At 48.9% G+C, this 16,377-nt stretch overlaps 4 protein-coding genes across 6 annotated transcripts; 1 reads left to right on the forward strand and 3 right to left on the reverse strand.

Annotated features, from left to right (window-relative positions):
• Positions 1–115: 115 nt before the first annotated feature.
• LOC144213189 (acidic leucine-rich nuclear phosphoprotein 32 family member D-like) lies at positions 116–2,728 on the reverse strand. Its single transcript, XM_077741484.1, has 7 exons — positions 2,564–2,728; positions 1,673–1,822; positions 1,483–1,605; positions 1,245–1,416; positions 1,045–1,175; positions 895–955; positions 116–834 (listed from the first exon to the last, which is right to left on the reverse strand). Exons 1-7 carry the CDS (start codon positions 2,615–2,617, stop codon positions 749–751), a joined length of 777 nt encoding a protein of 258 aa, XP_077597610.1. The 5' UTR covers positions 2,618–2,728; the 3' UTR covers positions 116–748.
• Positions 2,729–3,531: 803 nt separating this feature from the next.
• sh3gl2b (SH3 domain containing GRB2 like 2b, endophilin A1) lies at positions 3,532–6,776 on the reverse strand. Its single transcript, XM_077741483.1, has 8 exons — positions 6,562–6,776; positions 5,765–5,833; positions 5,492–5,708; positions 5,283–5,416; positions 5,060–5,218; positions 4,887–4,990; positions 4,699–4,829; positions 3,532–4,617 (listed from the first exon to the last, which is right to left on the reverse strand). The coding sequence occupies exons 1-8, from the start codon at positions 6,604–6,606 to the stop codon at positions 4,421–4,423; spliced, it is 1,056 nt and encodes a 351-aa protein (XP_077597609.1). The 5' UTR covers positions 6,607–6,776; the 3' UTR covers positions 3,532–4,420.
• A 613-nt stretch (positions 6,777–7,389) lies between these two features.
• mad2l1 (MAD2 mitotic arrest deficient-like 1 (yeast)) lies at positions 7,390–9,675 on the forward strand. Of its 3 annotated transcripts, none has more exons than XM_077742015.1 (6): positions 7,390–7,754; positions 8,473–8,619; positions 8,848–8,968; positions 9,122–9,225; positions 9,292–9,466; positions 9,642–9,675. In XM_077742015.1, the coding sequence occupies exons 1-5, from the start codon at positions 7,730–7,732 to the stop codon at positions 9,462–9,464; spliced, it is 570 nt and encodes a 189-aa protein (XP_077598141.1). In that variant the 5' UTR covers positions 7,390–7,729; the 3' UTR covers positions 9,465–9,466; positions 9,642–9,675. The 3 variants fall into 3 exon arrangements, with proteins under 3 accessions (XP_077598141.1, XP_077598140.1, XP_077598139.1); XM_077742013.1 differs by having other exon boundaries at positions 7,406–7,864; positions 9,642–9,660; XM_077742014.1 differs by lacking the exon at positions 9,642–9,675 and having other exon boundaries at positions 7,405–7,864; positions 9,292–9,544.
• Positions 9,676–10,168: 493 nt separating this feature from the next.
• On the reverse strand, positions 10,169–15,705 carry pde5ab (phosphodiesterase 5A, cGMP-specific, b). Its single transcript, XM_077742017.1, has 22 exons — positions 15,546–15,705; positions 14,547–14,988; positions 14,273–14,446; positions 13,938–14,027; positions 13,805–13,876; positions 13,604–13,693; positions 13,394–13,534; positions 12,921–12,988; positions 12,725–12,836; positions 12,576–12,657; positions 12,339–12,511; positions 12,220–12,270; positions 11,955–12,101; positions 11,759–11,884; positions 11,600–11,694; positions 11,455–11,542; positions 11,276–11,376; positions 11,121–11,198; positions 10,981–11,044; positions 10,621–10,695; positions 10,475–10,558; positions 10,169–10,401 (listed from the first exon to the last, which is right to left on the reverse strand). The coding sequence occupies exons 1-22, from the start codon at positions 15,623–15,625 to the stop codon at positions 10,282–10,284; spliced, it is 2,553 nt and encodes an 850-aa protein (XP_077598143.1). The 5' UTR covers positions 15,626–15,705; the 3' UTR covers positions 10,169–10,281.
• Positions 15,706–16,377: the final 672 nt, after the last annotated feature.

The raw sequence follows: 16,377 nt of genomic DNA on the forward strand, positions 1-16,377 counted from the left end.
ATCTTTTCTCTATTTTGAAATAAATAGCCACATTGTCTTGCGTGATGGCATTTTAGAAGTCTAGAAAATCCAGTTCTCAAGACCCTGTAAATCAACAAACACTTGTGAGACAGTGAAAGGCAAAATGTTAAGATTTTATTTACAAAGTTCATCTTTTGTTGACAGTTCTCGTTTAACTTACAGAACGTAAAAGTAAAAATAACAACAAAAACAACTAATCAGTGTAAACGTGAAGGCAAAAAGGGGGCGGGGCGAGAACACGGGGAAAAAAATACATCAATAGTACTCGGAACAAAATGTTGGCAAAGATTTTTTTGAGGGGGGAAGAGGAGAAAACAAAAAAATATAAGAAAATGAAGAGGAAACATTTGACCCTGAGCGCTCAGAGAAGGTTTGAATGCAAACAATCTCTGGCATTGCATATTTAAACCGGACTAAATATAAAAGTGAGCATGTTAGAAATACGCCACAACATCCCTTCATCTTCTGCTGATGGATTTTTTCTTTTCTTTTGACTAGGAACACCAAATCCTGAGAAACTTTTTGGGACCACACAAAATGGAGGCGCGTCTCCTGGCTCTTGGAACGTCCACTTTACTTTCAATGTCAGTTATTCCATCTTTAAAAAAAACACAACAACAACACACGACACGCAAAAAAAACAAAAACAAATGGTGTGTGGCAACAGGGGGCTTTTTTTGAGGGGAGGGAGGTTTGGGACCGGTCGGAGAAACGGAATGCGGCAAATTTAGTCGTCGTCGTCTTCGTCCTCGTCTTTCTCGTCGGGTTCCCGCTTCCTCTTCTTTCCTTTGGCGGTCGGAGACGGCCCGTCCTCTGCAAAAAAAAATGGCGTCAGTGACCATTTGGGGGAAAGCGTGTCCATGCAAGGCTCACCTTCTTCATCCTCGTCGTCTTCTTCGTCATCCAAGTCGTCCTCACTGTCGACGTCTCCGTCCTAAAGTGGGACCACGTTGATTTTACGATAAATAGGAGACTAACATAATATTTTCTTTGGTGATATAGGTGTGCTGTTGGCCCTCCCACCTCCTCGTCGCCGGTCTCGTCACCGGTCTCGTCATCGTCGTCGTCCTCCACCGCCACCACCGTCTCGTCTTCTTCTTCCTCCTCCTCCTCTTCCTCCTCTTCGTCGTCATCAAAGTCTTCCGAGTCGCAGCCTGCGAGAAAACGAAAAATATTTGAGAACCATCTGGGCTAGACATGGGACGCAATGGAAGTCGTCTGACCTTCGTCGTCGTCCACTTCGCCCTCCGGGTCGGACGCCTCGCAGTTGTCGATGTCCAAGCCGTCCAGGTAGGTGAGGTTGGGGAGCATCTTGAAGATGGAGCCTCTGTAGTTAGCCAAGTTGGTCACTTCACAGTTGAACAGGTCCAGACTCTTCAGCTGGGACAGATTTTTCTGTAGGAGACAGGCGCCGTTAGCTCATTGGGCTAGCCAGGTGGCTCAACTTCTTGCGCTACCCACCAGCGGCTCCAGCGTGCTGATGTCTTTAAACTTGTTGCCGCTGAGATGAAGATGCGTCAGGTTCTTCAGGCGCTCGGCCAGGACTTCCAGACCGCCCGAGATTCTGTTGTCGCTCAGCACCAGCTGCCGGGAAGCCCACAAAATCAGTCCTGAGATCCCAATTGGACGGCTGGCATATGCCGCGACTTACCCTTTTCAGGTTGTCCAGTTTGGGAATGTCTTCCAAAGTGGTCAGGCGGACGTTGATGAGGCTCAGCTTCTCCAGATTGCAGAAGTCTTCGGTGATGCCTTCAATTCGCCCGTCTTTGGATGGACAGTTGTCCAGAAGCAGCACCTGAACCTGGACGGGTGCAAGGGGAAGACAACGTTAAAGGTTTGACATCATTCCATGCGCCCCATTGACGGAAATGGACGTCCAATCCGTCTCGTACCCAGTCCAGTCTTAACTTGGAACCTTTGGCTGGCTAGCTAGCAGTTAGCACGCCCTTAACGCGCTATGGCACACTGGCACATCCCCCCCAAAGAGTCCAAAAGAATATAAAATGGCCGAAAGACTTGAAAATACCCAAAATAAACAAATACGCGTCGGTAAGTGATTCAACAGTAAGTTATTCAACTTGGCTGCTCTTGATGTTTTTTGAGCACGTGTTTTCACTCCGTGTGGCTTAGAAAAGATGATTAAGTCAACTGTACACAAAATAAACTTAGCTCAAGACCCCCACGCACACATTCTGTTCATGTATTTGGTTGGAAAAGTTGACAGGGATGCGTACGCGCATAACACAGGCTAAATACAAGAAAGAACATGGCGCCATGTGTCGACACGGCTAGGTCAGCAACAAGAGAGACGTCGGCTTGGAAAATGGACGATATTCGAGCACTCCAAGGCGCTCCGTTTCCATTTAGACGGACGGTCGCCACATGTTTCGCACGTTCCCATTGCGTTCGGCTAGTTTGGGAAGCCTCGCCAAGTGCGCCATGTGCTCTTCAGACACATTCATTGCTTTTTTTCTTACGCGGCAGGACAGCTTTGCGCCCGAATGGCTGCCTGCTAAACCCGAGAGTAAAGGCGGCTACGTACGTCTTTCGGGACACGTTGGTGGAGCTTCGCGGAAAGCATTTCTTTCATGCTCATTTTGTCTGATTTCTGGCTTTAGCTCGGTGAAAATAGTTGCTTCTCTACGATCCTCGTCGGTCCCAAACACAGCGGATGAGTGGCAAGTGTTTTTAGTTCAAAGGAAAACGGTCCTCAGATCTGGTTTAAACTTTCAAAGTAAGAAATTGCGTGAGCTTGAGGTGTCATTTAAAATAAAGTTACAGAATAAAAAACTTAATTAATTCTTTAGAAAATGGAATATGATTTTAAGACGCTGTAAAAAATAAATATTAACGCGTTGCACTGGGATTTTATCTGAACAGGTTTACTATTAATGTTGTACTTCCTTTCTGTTCGCGCGCTAGTCCTGCCTATGTTTAGGTCACCCTGCGATTTGCGAAAAGTGGGTCAGCCGTTTATTGCTCCGAATTTTCAGTGTCGTCTCAAAGATTTCACATATTTCGGCGATTTCTCCATATGTTCTGACATGTAATGGAAACCAAACATTGAGTTGCTTTAACATGCGTTGTATGTGTGGGTTCTTCCGACTTATTTGATGAGTACACATTCCATTTGTTATAAATTTGTCAAACACACAAACGTAAGCGAAACCAAAGGTGGATTCGTTGCAAAGGAGGACTACGTATTTTTTGGGGAGCACGTAAACGTGTCATAGGAATGGAGGGAAACTGCATTCAAACGAAAACAAGTCTCCAAGACGCCCTCCTGTGGACACATGGTTAAACTAAACGGCGACCTATTGTATTGGGTCTAGAGTTCACAGAAATAGTCAATACTAGTATATTTAACATACTATAACTGTAGTTTGAGTGGTAATAGTCTTCAGTATGAGTATTTTTGGTCCAAACATCAAGTATTTATCATTGTAGAATACATTTTAAGGCAACTCTGGTTCATCTATGAGTTAAAAGTCAACAAATAGAGGGAACATCTATGGTGGTAATCCTTTATTGTCGGTACATTGCAAGTCTTCTTCACAATAAGCAGATATACATACACTGGTCTTAGATAATATCATTATCCAATATGAGGAGAGCAACAGTTAGTATCACAGGCTGGTTTCCACGGGTGTGTATGTTCTATAAACCTCTCCCCGAAAATAAGACACGGCAATAAATAACTCATCGATAACAATAAATAAGGTACACGCGTCGCTCAGCAGAAGACACCAGGCAGGCAGACAGGCAGGCAGGAGGCCATTTTTGTACAGCCACAAGGCAAAGCTAGGTCGTTGCCGTGGGCTACGGCGCCACCAGACGACGGAGGCCGCACGGTTCCCTCACTGAGGTCAAAATACGCGGCCGGCGCCATCAAAACGGAGACGTTCCAATTAAAAAGGGGCGACGGGTGGTCCGGGCCACCGTGAGAATGAAAATAGCTGCTAGAAATGAACTCGCCATGTTTACCCAAGCCACGACGACTGCTACTTTTGCCACAAAATCACTCACGACGCACCACCGTGACCTGGCCGCCACACATCGCGCAATCCGTCCCGCATGCAAAAGCCACATTGAATCAAAAAAGGGAGTGGACGCAAAGCGTGGGCCCGTCCTCTTAGTGCCGACTAGCTGTGGTCCCCAGCGGGCATGGCTAGCTCATGCAAGCGCCCCAAAGAATGAGGAAAAGAAGGCCAGAGTCATGCGACAGCGCCACCACGGGAACGACGCAAACGAGACGACACAAACACAGACGCGTGCCGGGCCCGACCGGCCCACTTGGCGGCGGCGGTGCTCGCTCTTCCTCCCCTCGTGTCCGGCAGAAGAAAAGGAAAAATACGGAGGAGGAGGAAGAGGATGGCGGTGCCCAAAGACGGATGGCGGCTTAATGCGGGAGCGCCACCAGGATGTCCACGTAGTTGATGGGGAAGAAACCCGAGTGGCCGTGGATCATCCCCTCGTACCAGTTGTCGTCGATCTGATTGGTCAGCGTGATGACGTCGCCCTCCTTGAAGCCCAGCTCGCCTTCGTTCTCCGGCTCAAAGTCGTAGAGCGCCCGGCAGCACGGTTGGTCCAGCGGCGCTAATGACGACACGCACGCACGCAAGGGCGCTGGCGTCAAGCCGGCGCGGCGTCAGGCGGCCGCCGAGATCCTTTTTGTACCTGGCGATCTCCCGGGGGATTTGGCCGTGTGGAGGCCGCCGTTGTGGCTCTCGCTGGGTGGGAGGAGCTCCAGGGTCATGCGAGGTTTGGGCACGTACTCCTTCCTGGGCTTGCCCGATACTTCCTTTATCCTGAAGGTCACAAAGTTGTTTAGAGGAAGAAGAAGAAGGTAGAACATTTGCGCATACCTGTCGTCCATCTTGCCGGAGAGCTGCTGGAGGATCTGAGCCGTACGACTGTGGTACTCCAACTGGGCCCGGACCAGCGCCGCCAGCTGGCTCACCTGCTCGATCTGTCAGAGACGGACGGATAGCGGACCCCCCTACCGCATAGTGGTGGGAGCTCTCCGCCGAGGTCTTACGTCGCTCTCCAGGAGGTTGAACATGCTCTGCTCGGCGATCTCCTTGCTCTCGTCAAACTTCTCCAGCGCTTGTTTGATCTCGTCGTCCTGCACCTTGCCCTGACGCTTCTTCTTGTAGTCAAAGTCCAGACGCCGGCCTTCCATCTTCTTCAGGTGGTGCTGTTGAGGAGTGGCAAGTGGAAGAAGGGGCAGGCTAGGGCACGTCGTCGCTCGGAGCGCTCACCTGGATCTCCTTTAGGTCTTTGTCGTGGAGGTTCTGCAGAGGGTCGATGAAGTTCTGTTTCACCTCCATGTCCAGAGCGTCCTTCACCTCGCCCAGCTCCTTCATGGCCTCGCCGGCGTCGATCAGCGCCAGCCCTGAGGAGGGTGACGGCGGTTAGGTTGACCCCGGGAGGACCAGTAGGCCCAATAGACCCAGGAAGACCAGGTCACCGAAGCAGGAGTCGTCCCCGAGTTCCCGTCCGAACTTCAACATGGCGTCCCCCAGCACCGACTCGGCCTGCGGGTATCCCGGCCCCTTCTCCTGGCCCCGGATCTTGGACATGGTGTTGATCATGCTGAGCTTGGCCCTGGAGGCCGGGTTGGGCTGGAGGTACTCGGTGGTTTTGGTCATGATGTCCAACACCGCCCGGCCCGTCACGTCCACCTTCTGCGGAGACAGGCGCTGGAGCTTGATCCCGGTCGCCACGCCGACGGAGCCCTTACCTTCTCCATCTCCTTGAAGTCATCGTCCAGCTTGGTCCCTTCGGCGCCGCCCACCTTCTCGCTGACTTTCTACGGAGGCGAGAAGGCCGTGAAGAAGAGCGTCCCAAAACAAACACAACGCCCCTCCCACTCGCAAAAGAGCGTCGGAGGCGGTTGCCGTGGAGACGAGGCATCTTCGGAAACGTCCGGCGGCTTCGTTGCCGTTGACGTACGCCACCACGGCTCATTACGAAGACCCTACCCCCTACCCCTACCATTCTAATATTAATATGGGGGTATTTATGGAGTACTACTGGTCACTATTGATCATTTTCTGGGTTACGACCGCCCATCTAATTGGGTAGACACTTACAGAAAAATACATTTGAAATATTCACGACCTGAGCTTATAAATCAAGAGTACTCGGAGCTTCTCTCATGTTTTATTCAGTCAGGTGACCGAGGTGTCGCCTTTCTGGCAGCCACGCCCCTCCCACGTCATATTTACCACTTCTCCAGCAATTCTAGTCGGACGTCATTAGCAGTCGGCACGAGGGACGAAGGAAGCAAAAGATGCTGGGATAGATGGATGGAGCAAGGGATGAGGGAATTCCCTCTTGTGTGTAGCAATAACCAATCAGGGGCCCATCGCTTGCGTAACGTGACACCCCGTCGCGCGCGTGCCATTCAGTCGTGCGCCAGACAGATCCCACAAAAACACCCCTTTTTTCCCTATCTTCGAACTCGCAGGCGAGTGCGATTCCCCCGATCGTCGTGTCGTGTTTACGCCTTGGATGCTGAGGGATGCGACGTCCTACCTGCGTGGCTTTGTGGAACTGCTTCTTCAAGCCCGCGACCGACATCTCGGCGGCTTGGAAATGGATCCTAAAGGCACCAAAATGAAAAAAATGAAGAGTAGTCGGCGTCCCTCGTCACAACAGAGTCTATCGCTCGCTTTGCAGAGGCCACAAAAAGAGAAGAGAGGAGGAGGAGGAGGAGGAAGAGAGGAGCGAGAGGAGGGGGTCGATGCTCTGTCAAAGATCGTCTATTGTGACTTTGAATTTCCAATGTAGTGATGCAAGATCCTCTGTCGACGACATAAACGATCTTTGGTGTGGTGTTGTAATTTTAAAAACGAACGCTGGGGGAGCCCTAACTCCTCATCCAAGCAAATACAAACAGCAATAGAATAGCAGAAGAAGAATGTTACGCATGCGTACAACCAGAGGAGAGGCTCCTTTTGAAGTGAAACGAGGAGGGGGTCGATGCTCTGTCAAAGATCGTCTATTGTGACTTTGAATTTCCAATGTAGTGATGCAAGATCCTCTGTCGGCGACATAAACGATCTTTGGTGTGGTGTTGTAATTTTAAAAACGAACGCTGGGGGAGCCCTAACTCCTCATCCAAGCAAATACAAACAGCAATAGAATAGCAGAAGAAGAATGTTACGCATGCGTACAACCAGAGGAGAGGCTCCTTTTGAAGTGAAACGAGGAGGGGGTCGATGCTCTGTCAAAGATCGTCTATTGTGACTTTGAATTTCCAATGTAGTGATGCAAGATCCTCTGTCGGCGACATAACGATCTTTGGTGTGGTGTTGTAATTTTAAAAACGAACGCTGGGGGAGCCCTAACTCCTCATCCAAGCAAATACAAACAGCAATAGAATAGCAGAAGAAGAATGTTACGCATGCGTACAACCAGAGGAGAGGCTCCTTTTGAAGTGAAACGAGGAGGGGGTCGATGCTCTGTCAAAGATCGTCTATTGTGACTTTGAATTTCCAATGTAGTGATGCAAGATCCTCTGTCGGCGACATAAACGATCTTTGGTGTGGTGTTGTAATTTTAAAAACGAACGCTGGGGGAGCCCTAACTCCTCATCCAAGCAAATACAAACAGCAATAGAATAGCAGAAGAAGAATGTTACGCATGCGTACAACCAGAGGAGAGGCTCCTTTTGAAGTGAAACGGCGCGTAATTTAGCTGAATGAAGAACGAAAGAGCGACTTTTCGTGAGTACCTGTCTTAAAAAAGGACAAAACAAAATTAATTTACACCATGACGAGCACACTGAAAGGCATTACGCTCAAAGGAAGCGCGGAGGTTGTGGCTGACTTCTTTTGTAAGTACTTTTTCGTCGTCAATATCTCACAATGTGTTTGTCGCTGTCGGCTAATCAAAGAACCTTGCTAGTATCCTCGAAAAATATCCGCTAAAGTCATTTATTTGCGCTCATGAACTGTTTATAAGCTGTTGTTGTCGTGTTTGTGAATACAAAGTTGTGTAAAACGAGTTAGCGCAGGTTGTGGTTGACTTTTTACTGTAAGTAATCTTTCGTCGGCAAAATCTCACAATTTGTTTGATGTTGTCGGCTGATCAAAGTGCCTTGCTAGCATCCTCGATAAATATCCGGAAAAGTCATTTATTTGCGCTCACGAACTGTCTATACGCTGTTTTTGTCGTGTTAGTGAAAAACAAAGTTGAGTAAAACGAGTTAGCTGAGGTTGTGGATGACTTTTTTGTAAGTATGTACTCTTTTGTCGTCAAAACCTCACAATTTGTTTGATGTTGTCGGCTAATCAAAGTGCCTTGCTAGCATCCTCGATAAATATCCGTAAAAGTCATATTTATTTGCGTTCATGAACTGTCTATAAGCTGTTGTTGTCGTGTTTGTGAAAAAGAGTTAAGTAAAACGAGTTAAATGACGGCCACTGGTTATGTTTTACGCAGCTTTTGGCATCAACAGCATCTTGTACCAGCGTGGGATTTATCCTCCGGAGAAATTCAGCAGAGTCAGCCATTATGACATGAGCCTACAGGTCACCTCGGATCCTGACCTCAAGAAGTATCTCGACAGTGTGGTGTCACAACTCAAAGGTTAGTTCAGACAAACTATGAATAAAGTGTGGGTTATGGTCCCCAAAATACAGGAGGTTCTAACTGTCAAGCTGCCACTATTTAAGTTTTTTCCCCTGTAAGAAAGTCCACATTTTAAAAAAAGGAGAAAATGTTGAGCATTTCAAACCATTTTGAGGGCCACAATATTTGCTAAATATTTTACAATACTTTTGCTAATGGATTCTTGATCTATTTGAATTTTTCCAGAGTGGTTGCTGAACTGTACGGTGCAAAAACTGGTCCTGGTGGTCACGTGTCTGGAGACGGACGAGGTTTTGGAACGCTGGCAGTTTGACATCGAGTGCGACAAGTCGGCCAATGAGTGCAGGTGTGCCTCTCTTGGGACCGTACCACAAAATAGTAGCGGACCGTGAATTTGCTCCTAAACAAACAGATGTGTTTTGATGTTGTGGTAGTTCTTCATTTGGCACACAGTTGCCACCAGGCGGCGTCATTGTAACTTTAAATATATTTTTTGCAGTGCCCCCAGAGACAAGCCCATTCAAGCCATCCAGGGGGAAATTCGCTCGGTCCTCAGACAGATCACCGCCTCGGTGACTTTCCTGCCCTTGTTGGAGACGCCATGTAAAACAACACCTAGGGTTTGTTGGGTCTGTTCCCCCTGTCCTGACATGTCCATTCCAATACCAGGTGGTTTCAACCTCCTGATCTACACCGACAAGGACCTGGCCATTCCCGAAAAGTGGGAGGAGTCCAGCCCGCACCTGATCATCGAACCAGAAGAGGTGCGACTACGTTCCTTCACCACCACCATCCACAAAGTCAGCAGTCTTGTCACTTACAAGAAGACCGGCCCATTTTAAATGTATGAGAACCTTGAAAAAAGATCCTCAATACATTCATCATGTTCATTAAATAATAATAAACCTTATTTTTTTTTGTAGATTCTCTATGGGTTTTATTATGATAAATCTCCAATCATTATCTTTTATTTTTCTTTTATTCTCTTGCTGTGATTTAAATGAGTTTCTCACTTATAGACGTCCAATCCGTTTGGACTGGGAGGACGCGGCAGCCAAAGGATTAAGGTAGGACATTTCAAGAATATTACAAAGTTAAAGCAGAAAAACAGTGAATGTATTTTATGTTCAATTGGATTATTGGAGATATTACAAAAATTCAGAAAGTACATTTACCAAAACACCATTTTTCAAAAAATGGACTTCAAGTCTCCATTCACACAATAAAATTCTAGCAAAAATGTGTTTTTAGCTATATATTGTGTATTGAATTGTTGACATATTGTGATAAAAATCAGTGACTTACAGTCCAGATAATGTGCTTATTTTTGGTGACTGTTTTCCAATAAGGCAGTGAACATGTGCTTTTTATCATGGTGAAAAATAACCATTTCAAAACATTTCCTGACAGTGTTTAAAAAAAAGACAGTATGCTAATAAATATATTATGCAAATAAATAGGCAAGGCTACCCTTAGTATATATATCCTACTTTCCGTAGTCCGCTTTTTGCTCCCAATTTCCACCTAAAATGTCAATCCCAGTGTGACATAATGCGAGCTTTACAACATAATAATAACAATAATTAGTCGACTCGTGGCAGAAATAAGCGCCGATAAATCGACCTTTAAAATCGTTCTTTGTGGCATTCACATGAGGAATCACACCAGACTTTGGACCAATCCTTTCTCGGGGTTCTCGGCCAATCCCTTCCAATGTTGACGGTTGGTCTGGCAACCCTCCAGTAACGGGGTACAACCGTCGGACATGCCCGCCAAGGTCTGTGGACCCGAAGAAGAACAAAAAGTTAGACGGCCATTCCATCGGATTTCCCAAGAGTCAGTTTGAAGGAACCTGGTATAATCTGGTGCAGATGCTATCGATGAAGGAGACCTGCATACTGGGAATCTTATCTCGCTTCTCCCGATTCATCAGATCCTGAAAGGGAATGACATGAAACCCGCCGTTTGGAGAAGAATAATTGGACGTCGTTGCTTTACGCTGGGCTCGATGTGGAGTTCTCGTCTCTCTTTGTCTCCTTGCTCGAAGAACTCTGTAGCCACCAGCTCGGCGATCTGTAAAAACGGCGAGGGAGTCCTTTGAAATCATTGGACGTCTCGTCAACAAACCATCTCCAAGTGATTAGCTCATTGTTTTTTCCGCCAGCCTTGCTTTTTCCTAACAAGGCGCAGACTAACAAAGATCACCACGGAGATTAAATAGTCGGCACGCAACTTGCCAGATGCCTCAGGCAATTGCAATTGTGTGCTTAAATGTCTCTCAAAGACATAATGTGAGCAAGAGGCTCATCTCAGATGGGATTTGTCTTAAATCTCAGACAAAACCATCCAGTATCGCACCTTCTTTTGCACCGGCCAGGGTTTGGTGATTGCTGAGATGTCACAAGCCGTCATCAGCATTGACCTAAACGGGGTCAAGGGGCAACGTTAGCTAGTGTGCGCCGCCTATGGGCTGGCACTAAAAAGGGATTTGATCTTACCTTAGCAAATCCCTGTGACAATCCGTCTCCCAGACAAACTGTCTGTTGTGAGTCAGTTCAAAGAACTCTTCCCGCCTTCTGTTCGGCACATAGCGGGTCCGAGTCGTTAAAACCGGACCCTTTGGAGCAATGCCTCTTTTGTATTTGCTACCTACTTCATGTGCAGGGCCAGGTCGGTGGATAAAATAGCCCTCTCGATCATCTGGAGAGTGTGTTTGTACTCGTCCAAAGAGAGGCCACTCAGGATCTGGTTGCCCTGAAACAGTTGGAGTGCCGTACACGTGTCATAGCGGGGAAGAAAGAAAGGGACGCCATTTTGTGCTTGCGGCCTTACCGGACTGTTGAGGATCATGAGGCACTGGTCAAAATGGTGGTGCTCCATGGTGGAGTGGCAGTACAGCTGCGCCAGAGGGTGCTCACTCCTGTGTGATTAGCGCTCAGATGCTACATGTGTGGGAGGCTCTTTGCGAGTCTTTTACCTTTGGATGTAGAAGTTGTTGACTCCTCTGTGATCCATGTCGTGGCAGAGGGTAGCGATCATCAGAGCCAAAACCTCCAGGTCGGTCAAGTGATTCTGGCAGAAGACAAGCAAACTCCAGCTTGAAATTGCCTCTCGACCACAGAGGTAGCACGCTAACCTGTAAGTGGCCCGACTTGAGCAGAGCAAACATGCTCTGGGATGTGTTGAAAGCGTGTCTCCAGTTGTGATAGGCCACGTTCTTCCTGTAGTTCTTCTTGACGCTCAGAACCCACCGACATAGACTCTAGGACCCGTGGCGAAGAAGGCGCTCTTACCGTTGGTTGGCGGCGGATCAGTTGGATGGCGAAGCCTACCGTGTACTTCATCTGGAAGTTGTGCACCAGGTCCAGGTCCACAAACATGCGTATAGTACCCAGCGTAGTCTCCGTGTCCGACAGGTCAAAGTCGCTGAAGCCAAAGTCCAGGAGTCGTAGGGACTGAGCCGAGGGAACGGTGGCCGCCTGATCCGCCGATATGTAGGTGGGTCAGGTGGTCAACCGTGAAGGTTTCGGGGAACGAGGGCCAGATGGTCAGGGTCATTTTTCATTGACTGGGGAACCTACGAAACACGGGGGTCACCTGGAGTCTCTGGGACTCTTCGGCAGAAGCAGAAGCGTGGTACGACAGGACCTGCAAAACAAAGTTCATCAACCCCACGCCCTGGATGAGCCGATTTCCGCGATGGGACATGAGCTGACCTCCAGGGTGACCTGTTGCTTGGCCATGGCCCTCGCCACCGTCTCGTACATTTGCGTATTCTGGATGGCAAGACCACAGAAGATGGCAAAGGCCTCCAAGAACTGCTCGTCGTTCCTGTTGAAGGTCTTGGCGGCACCCAGATCGTCCGTCTTGTTGACCAACTGGCAGCAACCTATAGACCAGTGTCCGCACTTCTTAGTCCTTTGCATTGTGGACGGTTTCTTAGCGGTCCCTACCTATGACTTTGTCCTTCTTGCCGTTCTTGATGGGAGAGCAGAGTAAACTCTTGGTCTCTCTGATGTGGTTTTGCTTCTCGCACTGACGGGTTAAAAAGACAGACTCAGATTTGGTAAGAGAACCAAAGAACGAGACGAAAGCTACAGACCGTTAAGGGGAAGCGGTGGTCTTTGGTCACATCTGTGATGTTAAGGGGCTGCATGGTGTTTTTCACATATTGAGCGTACATGTAGTTGATCTGGGTGACACATGGAGATTCCCTGAGATTTACGGCAAAACCAATCATCGGATGACGTCTAGCAACAACTGTCCACAAGAATGAATCAAGAGATCTGCCTGGTTACCTGCTGTGAGAACGAAGAACTTCACCCCGGCCCTCGTTTTCCATGTGGAAGACACTGGAAAAGGGGTTCTGAAAATCAAAAGCACCAGTGGAAACGTCAGCATTTTCTCTCCGGTTAAGCTTTTAAGACAAGCATGCGTTACAAGCAAAGGTCCATTAAACATGAAGCCTTGGCAGATGGGGAGTTGATTTGGACATTCTTCTGCTCCCTCCACCCTTATAGGGACTTGCATTTGCTCTTTTCCCATTTTAACAGGATGTTCAAGATAAACCAGGGCCCTTTTTTGTTTAGGAAAACTTTGCTCCCATAGCATCGCCTAGCGTCACTCCCCTGGGTCATAAAACTGCCTTTCGTTAGACCAAGATCCTCCAATGTTTGGACTTTTTGACAAGGTCACCGGCAACGCCGAGCGTTTAAGAAAATCCCCCGGAGCGAGGGTGACGAACCCACGGCTCGGGGGCCTTTCCGCTGACCTCGGTGGAGTCGCTCTCCGCGATGAAGACGGTGCAAGCCTGGGCCTGCATGAAGGACAGGATGGTCCCGGCGAACTTGCTCAACAGAACCTCCAGACACTGCTGCTCCTCAAAGATGAGACTGGCAAGTTCCAACAGCACCTGAACAAAGCAAACCACCTGAGTACACATCCCAAAAGAAGACCACCATTGGTAGACACCATGGGACACCTGGTTTCGTCTGGTTTCTAGCTGAGATGTTTCGTAGAGCTGTGCGTTGTGCAGAACGATCCCCGAAAAGGCCAGGTAGGCCGAGAAGTCCTGTTGGGAGAACAGAAACCTGAACCTTTGCAATTCTTGACCCATTAGACTTTGTCATGTTCAGGTTAGGCGAGGAACCTCAAGGACACAACCCAGAGATTGCCTACGAACCTTTTCGTCCTGCCGTGTGAAGGCTGCGTTTTCCGCATTTTTCTTGTTGATTGCTTGCGCTACTCCGACAACCTGCCAAGACACGGCTCTGCGTCTTTCACCGTCTATTTTTGGAAGACCGGATGGCGCTTACCTCATCTCGGTGGTTCTTGATGGGCAGGCACAGAATGCTTTGCGTCTTGTAGCCCGTGATCATGTCCACCTCGGCGTTGAATCGTGGATCCTGCAGCAGAACCCAACCGTTGCTCGTGTGGACCCCCAAAACGGAAACACCGAGCATCGTTAGCGCTTCCCTCGAAGCCCAGTGATTTGAGTCAAAGTGACCGTGGGGACCAGAATTGATAAATCACAGTAAACAATCTCAGACACTCGAGAGCACTCGTGTGAAGAGGTGCGCTAATTGGACACAGGAACTTCATCAAGACAGAAACACTCGAGTGTGCTCTTGCTGAGCATTCGCAAGGTCACCTCGTAAACGTTGTTGATGTTGAGCGGCTGTCCCGTAGCCGCCACGTGTCCCACGATGCCCTTGTTCCACTCGAGCCGGATGCTACTGCTGGACGATTCTTCCAGCGTAGAACCCTCGGCCACGTCGAACAATCGGCTGACCAGGAACTTGGCATTGGAGCTGTCTTCGCCCACCTGAATGACCCCCCAAAAGACCAAGTCCTAGTTACAGATCTCGGCGAGGGGCCCCGAATCTACGTCGACGGCAATTGGCAAATCAAGCCCCGCCTCCTACCAGAAACAGAGAGTATCGGTCGGCGTCGATAAGCTCGTTGATGTGGAGGAAAATCTTGTGGCAGAGTGCTGTCACGTCCAGATGGCAAGAAACGTCCTTCACCAGCTCCAGCAGCCGGGCGCAGCGATCGCCCCGGTTACCGCCCTCGCCGCTCGACGTCTTCCCGCCGTCCCCGTCGGACATCCCGGAACCCCACGCCGGCGCGCCCTCCCGATCGACGTCGCTGAGAAAAGTCACCGAGCCCTCCGGGTCCGTCACCACGATGGGTCGGAGCGGTCGGTCGAATTCCGAAGCGGAGATTTTGCGAGTTGGCGGCTGAGCCGAGGTCGCCCCTGCCGTCGTCCCTGCCGGGCAGCGGCTGTCCGAAGCACAAAGGGCGGTGGGATCGGCGAAGGACTTAACGGCGTGGACTCGTTCTGCGAACCAGGCGTTGACCATGTCCCTGAGGAAAAGCCGGGAGAGTCCAATCAAAGTATTAACACATCATCAATAAAGAAATGTTTCTGTACATTTTTGACTTGTCTTTTTTTTAGGTAATTGTTTAGTTCTTCCTTACTAGGCCCAAACAGGAGAATTTGAACCATTTCTAGGTCAACGACAGCTCAATTCATCAGTAATCAAAATAATTGTCCATTGTTTTGATCACCCGATGAAGTCATTGGCTACAGCAGTCGCCGGAAAATATCAACAGTTTTTCACTGCAACTTTTGCATAATACAACAGTGTCACCAAGGAAACGCAGCCACAACAATTCAACATGATCCATGTCATAAATGATTAGCCACGGCATATTACGACCCACCGACACAGCTCTTGAGCCATGGAGTGGACTTCTCCAGACAATTGGCCGTCCACTCCCGTTGTCCAGATTGCCCACGAGGTCGCCCCCGAGAACACCAATTGACCAGCGTTCAGTCCAAGTTACTGATTACGAGAACCTTCGTCTCACGTGCAGAACTGGGTCCAACATGAGAAAAGCGGGGTTCAAACCCATCTTACCTGGACGCCTTCCTGACAAAGTAGGAGTGCGTGAAGTCAAGGTGATCGTCCAGCCACGCTTCCATGGTGTCGTCCTCCATGGCTCTTGTCGCTCTCTATATAGCCACAATAGCGTGGCGGACCCCCATGGGGCGAATCCCCCCACCCCCCTGGCCCCCTCCAATCTCACCCGCACAAAAAGAAGAAAAACGCCCCGACGTAAACAAGGTGCAAATGACGGGAAGTCACTTTGGAAATGATTTCTTTTTGTTTGTTGGAGCCGAGAAAGAGAGAGAGAGAGGGAGGGCGGAGGGAGAGAAAGAGAGAGAGAGAGGGAGGGTGAGAGATCAGGAAAACACTTCCTCGTGTCAAACAAGGAGAGATAACACAGGCACTGAACCGAGCGCCACGACAGGGGCGGCGCAACGGCTTGCGAATATCGGGGGCAAAGGGCCAATCCGGCCCCCTAACCTGCCTCATTTCTACATAGGTTACGTATTGTTTTTTCCACTATTGTTGGTCAGGAGCATCAAAAGTAGCCAAAAAAAAGTCAAACTAGACAACAAGATGATAGAAAAACAAACATTTCAGGTTTCATTGTTTGTTTTTATTCAGAATAATGAATTTCTCTCCAATAGCTATCCAGAATGTACTATTATACCTGTTTCAAAATGTCTACTTTTTGTGCGACTCCAGGTCAAACCATTTGAAAAAACGGATCATGTCGTGGCTGAAAGAGAAGTTGATTGCGCTGGACCTTTATTGTTTGTTCGCAAGGGTTTGACTTTGGCCCTGGCAGCAGATGGACAGTAGGCCCCTCCCCCTGGCCTCGCCGCCAGTGTTGCCTTACTGC

The sequence above is a fragment of the Stigmatopora nigra genome, chromosome 20 (assembly GCF_051989575.1).
Source record: "Stigmatopora nigra isolate UIUO_SnigA chromosome 20, RoL_Snig_1.1, whole genome shotgun sequence".
Lineage (NCBI taxonomy): Eukaryota > Metazoa > Chordata > Actinopteri > Syngnathiformes > Syngnathidae > Stigmatopora > Stigmatopora nigra.

What these genes read in the sequence shown, in the direction of transcription:
- mad2l1 (XM_077742014.1), top strand. Translation starts at nt 7,801, where the DNA reads ATGACGAGCACACTGAAAGGCATTACGCTCAAAGGAAGCGCGGAGGTT. An exon ending in GGTTGTGGCTGACTTCTTTT is followed by an intron (nt 7,865 to 8,472) that starts GTAAGTACTTTT and finishes TGTTTTACGCAG; the next exon opens with CTTTTGGCATCAACAGCATC. An exon ending in GCCCTTGTTGGAGACGCCAT is followed by an intron (nt 9,226 to 9,291) that starts GTAAAACAACAC and finishes TTCCAATACCAG; the next exon opens with GTGGTTTCAACCTCCTGATC.
- LOC144213189 (XM_077741484.1), bottom strand. Translation starts at nt 2,617, where the DNA reads ATGAGCATGAAAGAAATGCTTTCCGCGAAGCTCCACCAACGTGTCCCG. An exon ending in ACCAACGTGTCCCGAAAGAC is followed by an intron (nt 1,823 to 2,563) that starts GTACGTAGCCGC and finishes GCACCCGTCCAG; the next exon opens with GTTCAGGTGCTGCTTCTGGA. An exon ending in AGACGACGAGGATGAAGAAG is followed by an intron (nt 835 to 894) that starts GTGAGCCTTGCA and finishes TTTTTTTTGCAG; the next exon opens with AGGACGGGCCGTCTCCGACC.
- pde5ab (XM_077742017.1), bottom strand. Translation starts at nt 15,625, where the DNA reads ATGGAGGACGACACCATGGAAGCGTGGCTGGACGATCACCTTGACTTC. An exon ending in AAGAGTCCCAGAGACTCCAG is followed by an intron (nt 12,102 to 12,219) that starts GTGACCCCCGTG and finishes TCGGCGGATCAG; the next exon opens with GCGGCCACCGTTCCCTCGGC. An exon ending in AACTCCACATCGAGCCCAGC is followed by an intron (nt 10,559 to 10,620) that starts GTAAAGCAACGA and finishes ATTCCCTTTCAG; the next exon opens with GATCTGATGAATCGGGAGAA.
- sh3gl2b (XM_077741483.1), bottom strand. Translation starts at nt 6,606, where the DNA reads ATGTCGGTCGCGGGCTTGAAGAAGCAGTTCCACAAAGCCACGCAG. An exon ending in AAGACCTAAAGGAGATCCAG is followed by an intron (nt 5,219 to 5,282) that starts GTGAGCGCTCCG and finishes ACTCCTCAACAG; the next exon opens with CACCACCTGAAGAAGATGGA. An exon ending in TCCGGCAAGATGGACGACAG is followed by an intron (nt 4,830 to 4,886) that starts GTATGCGCAAAT and finishes TGTGACCTTCAG; the next exon opens with GATAAAGGAAGTATCGGGCA.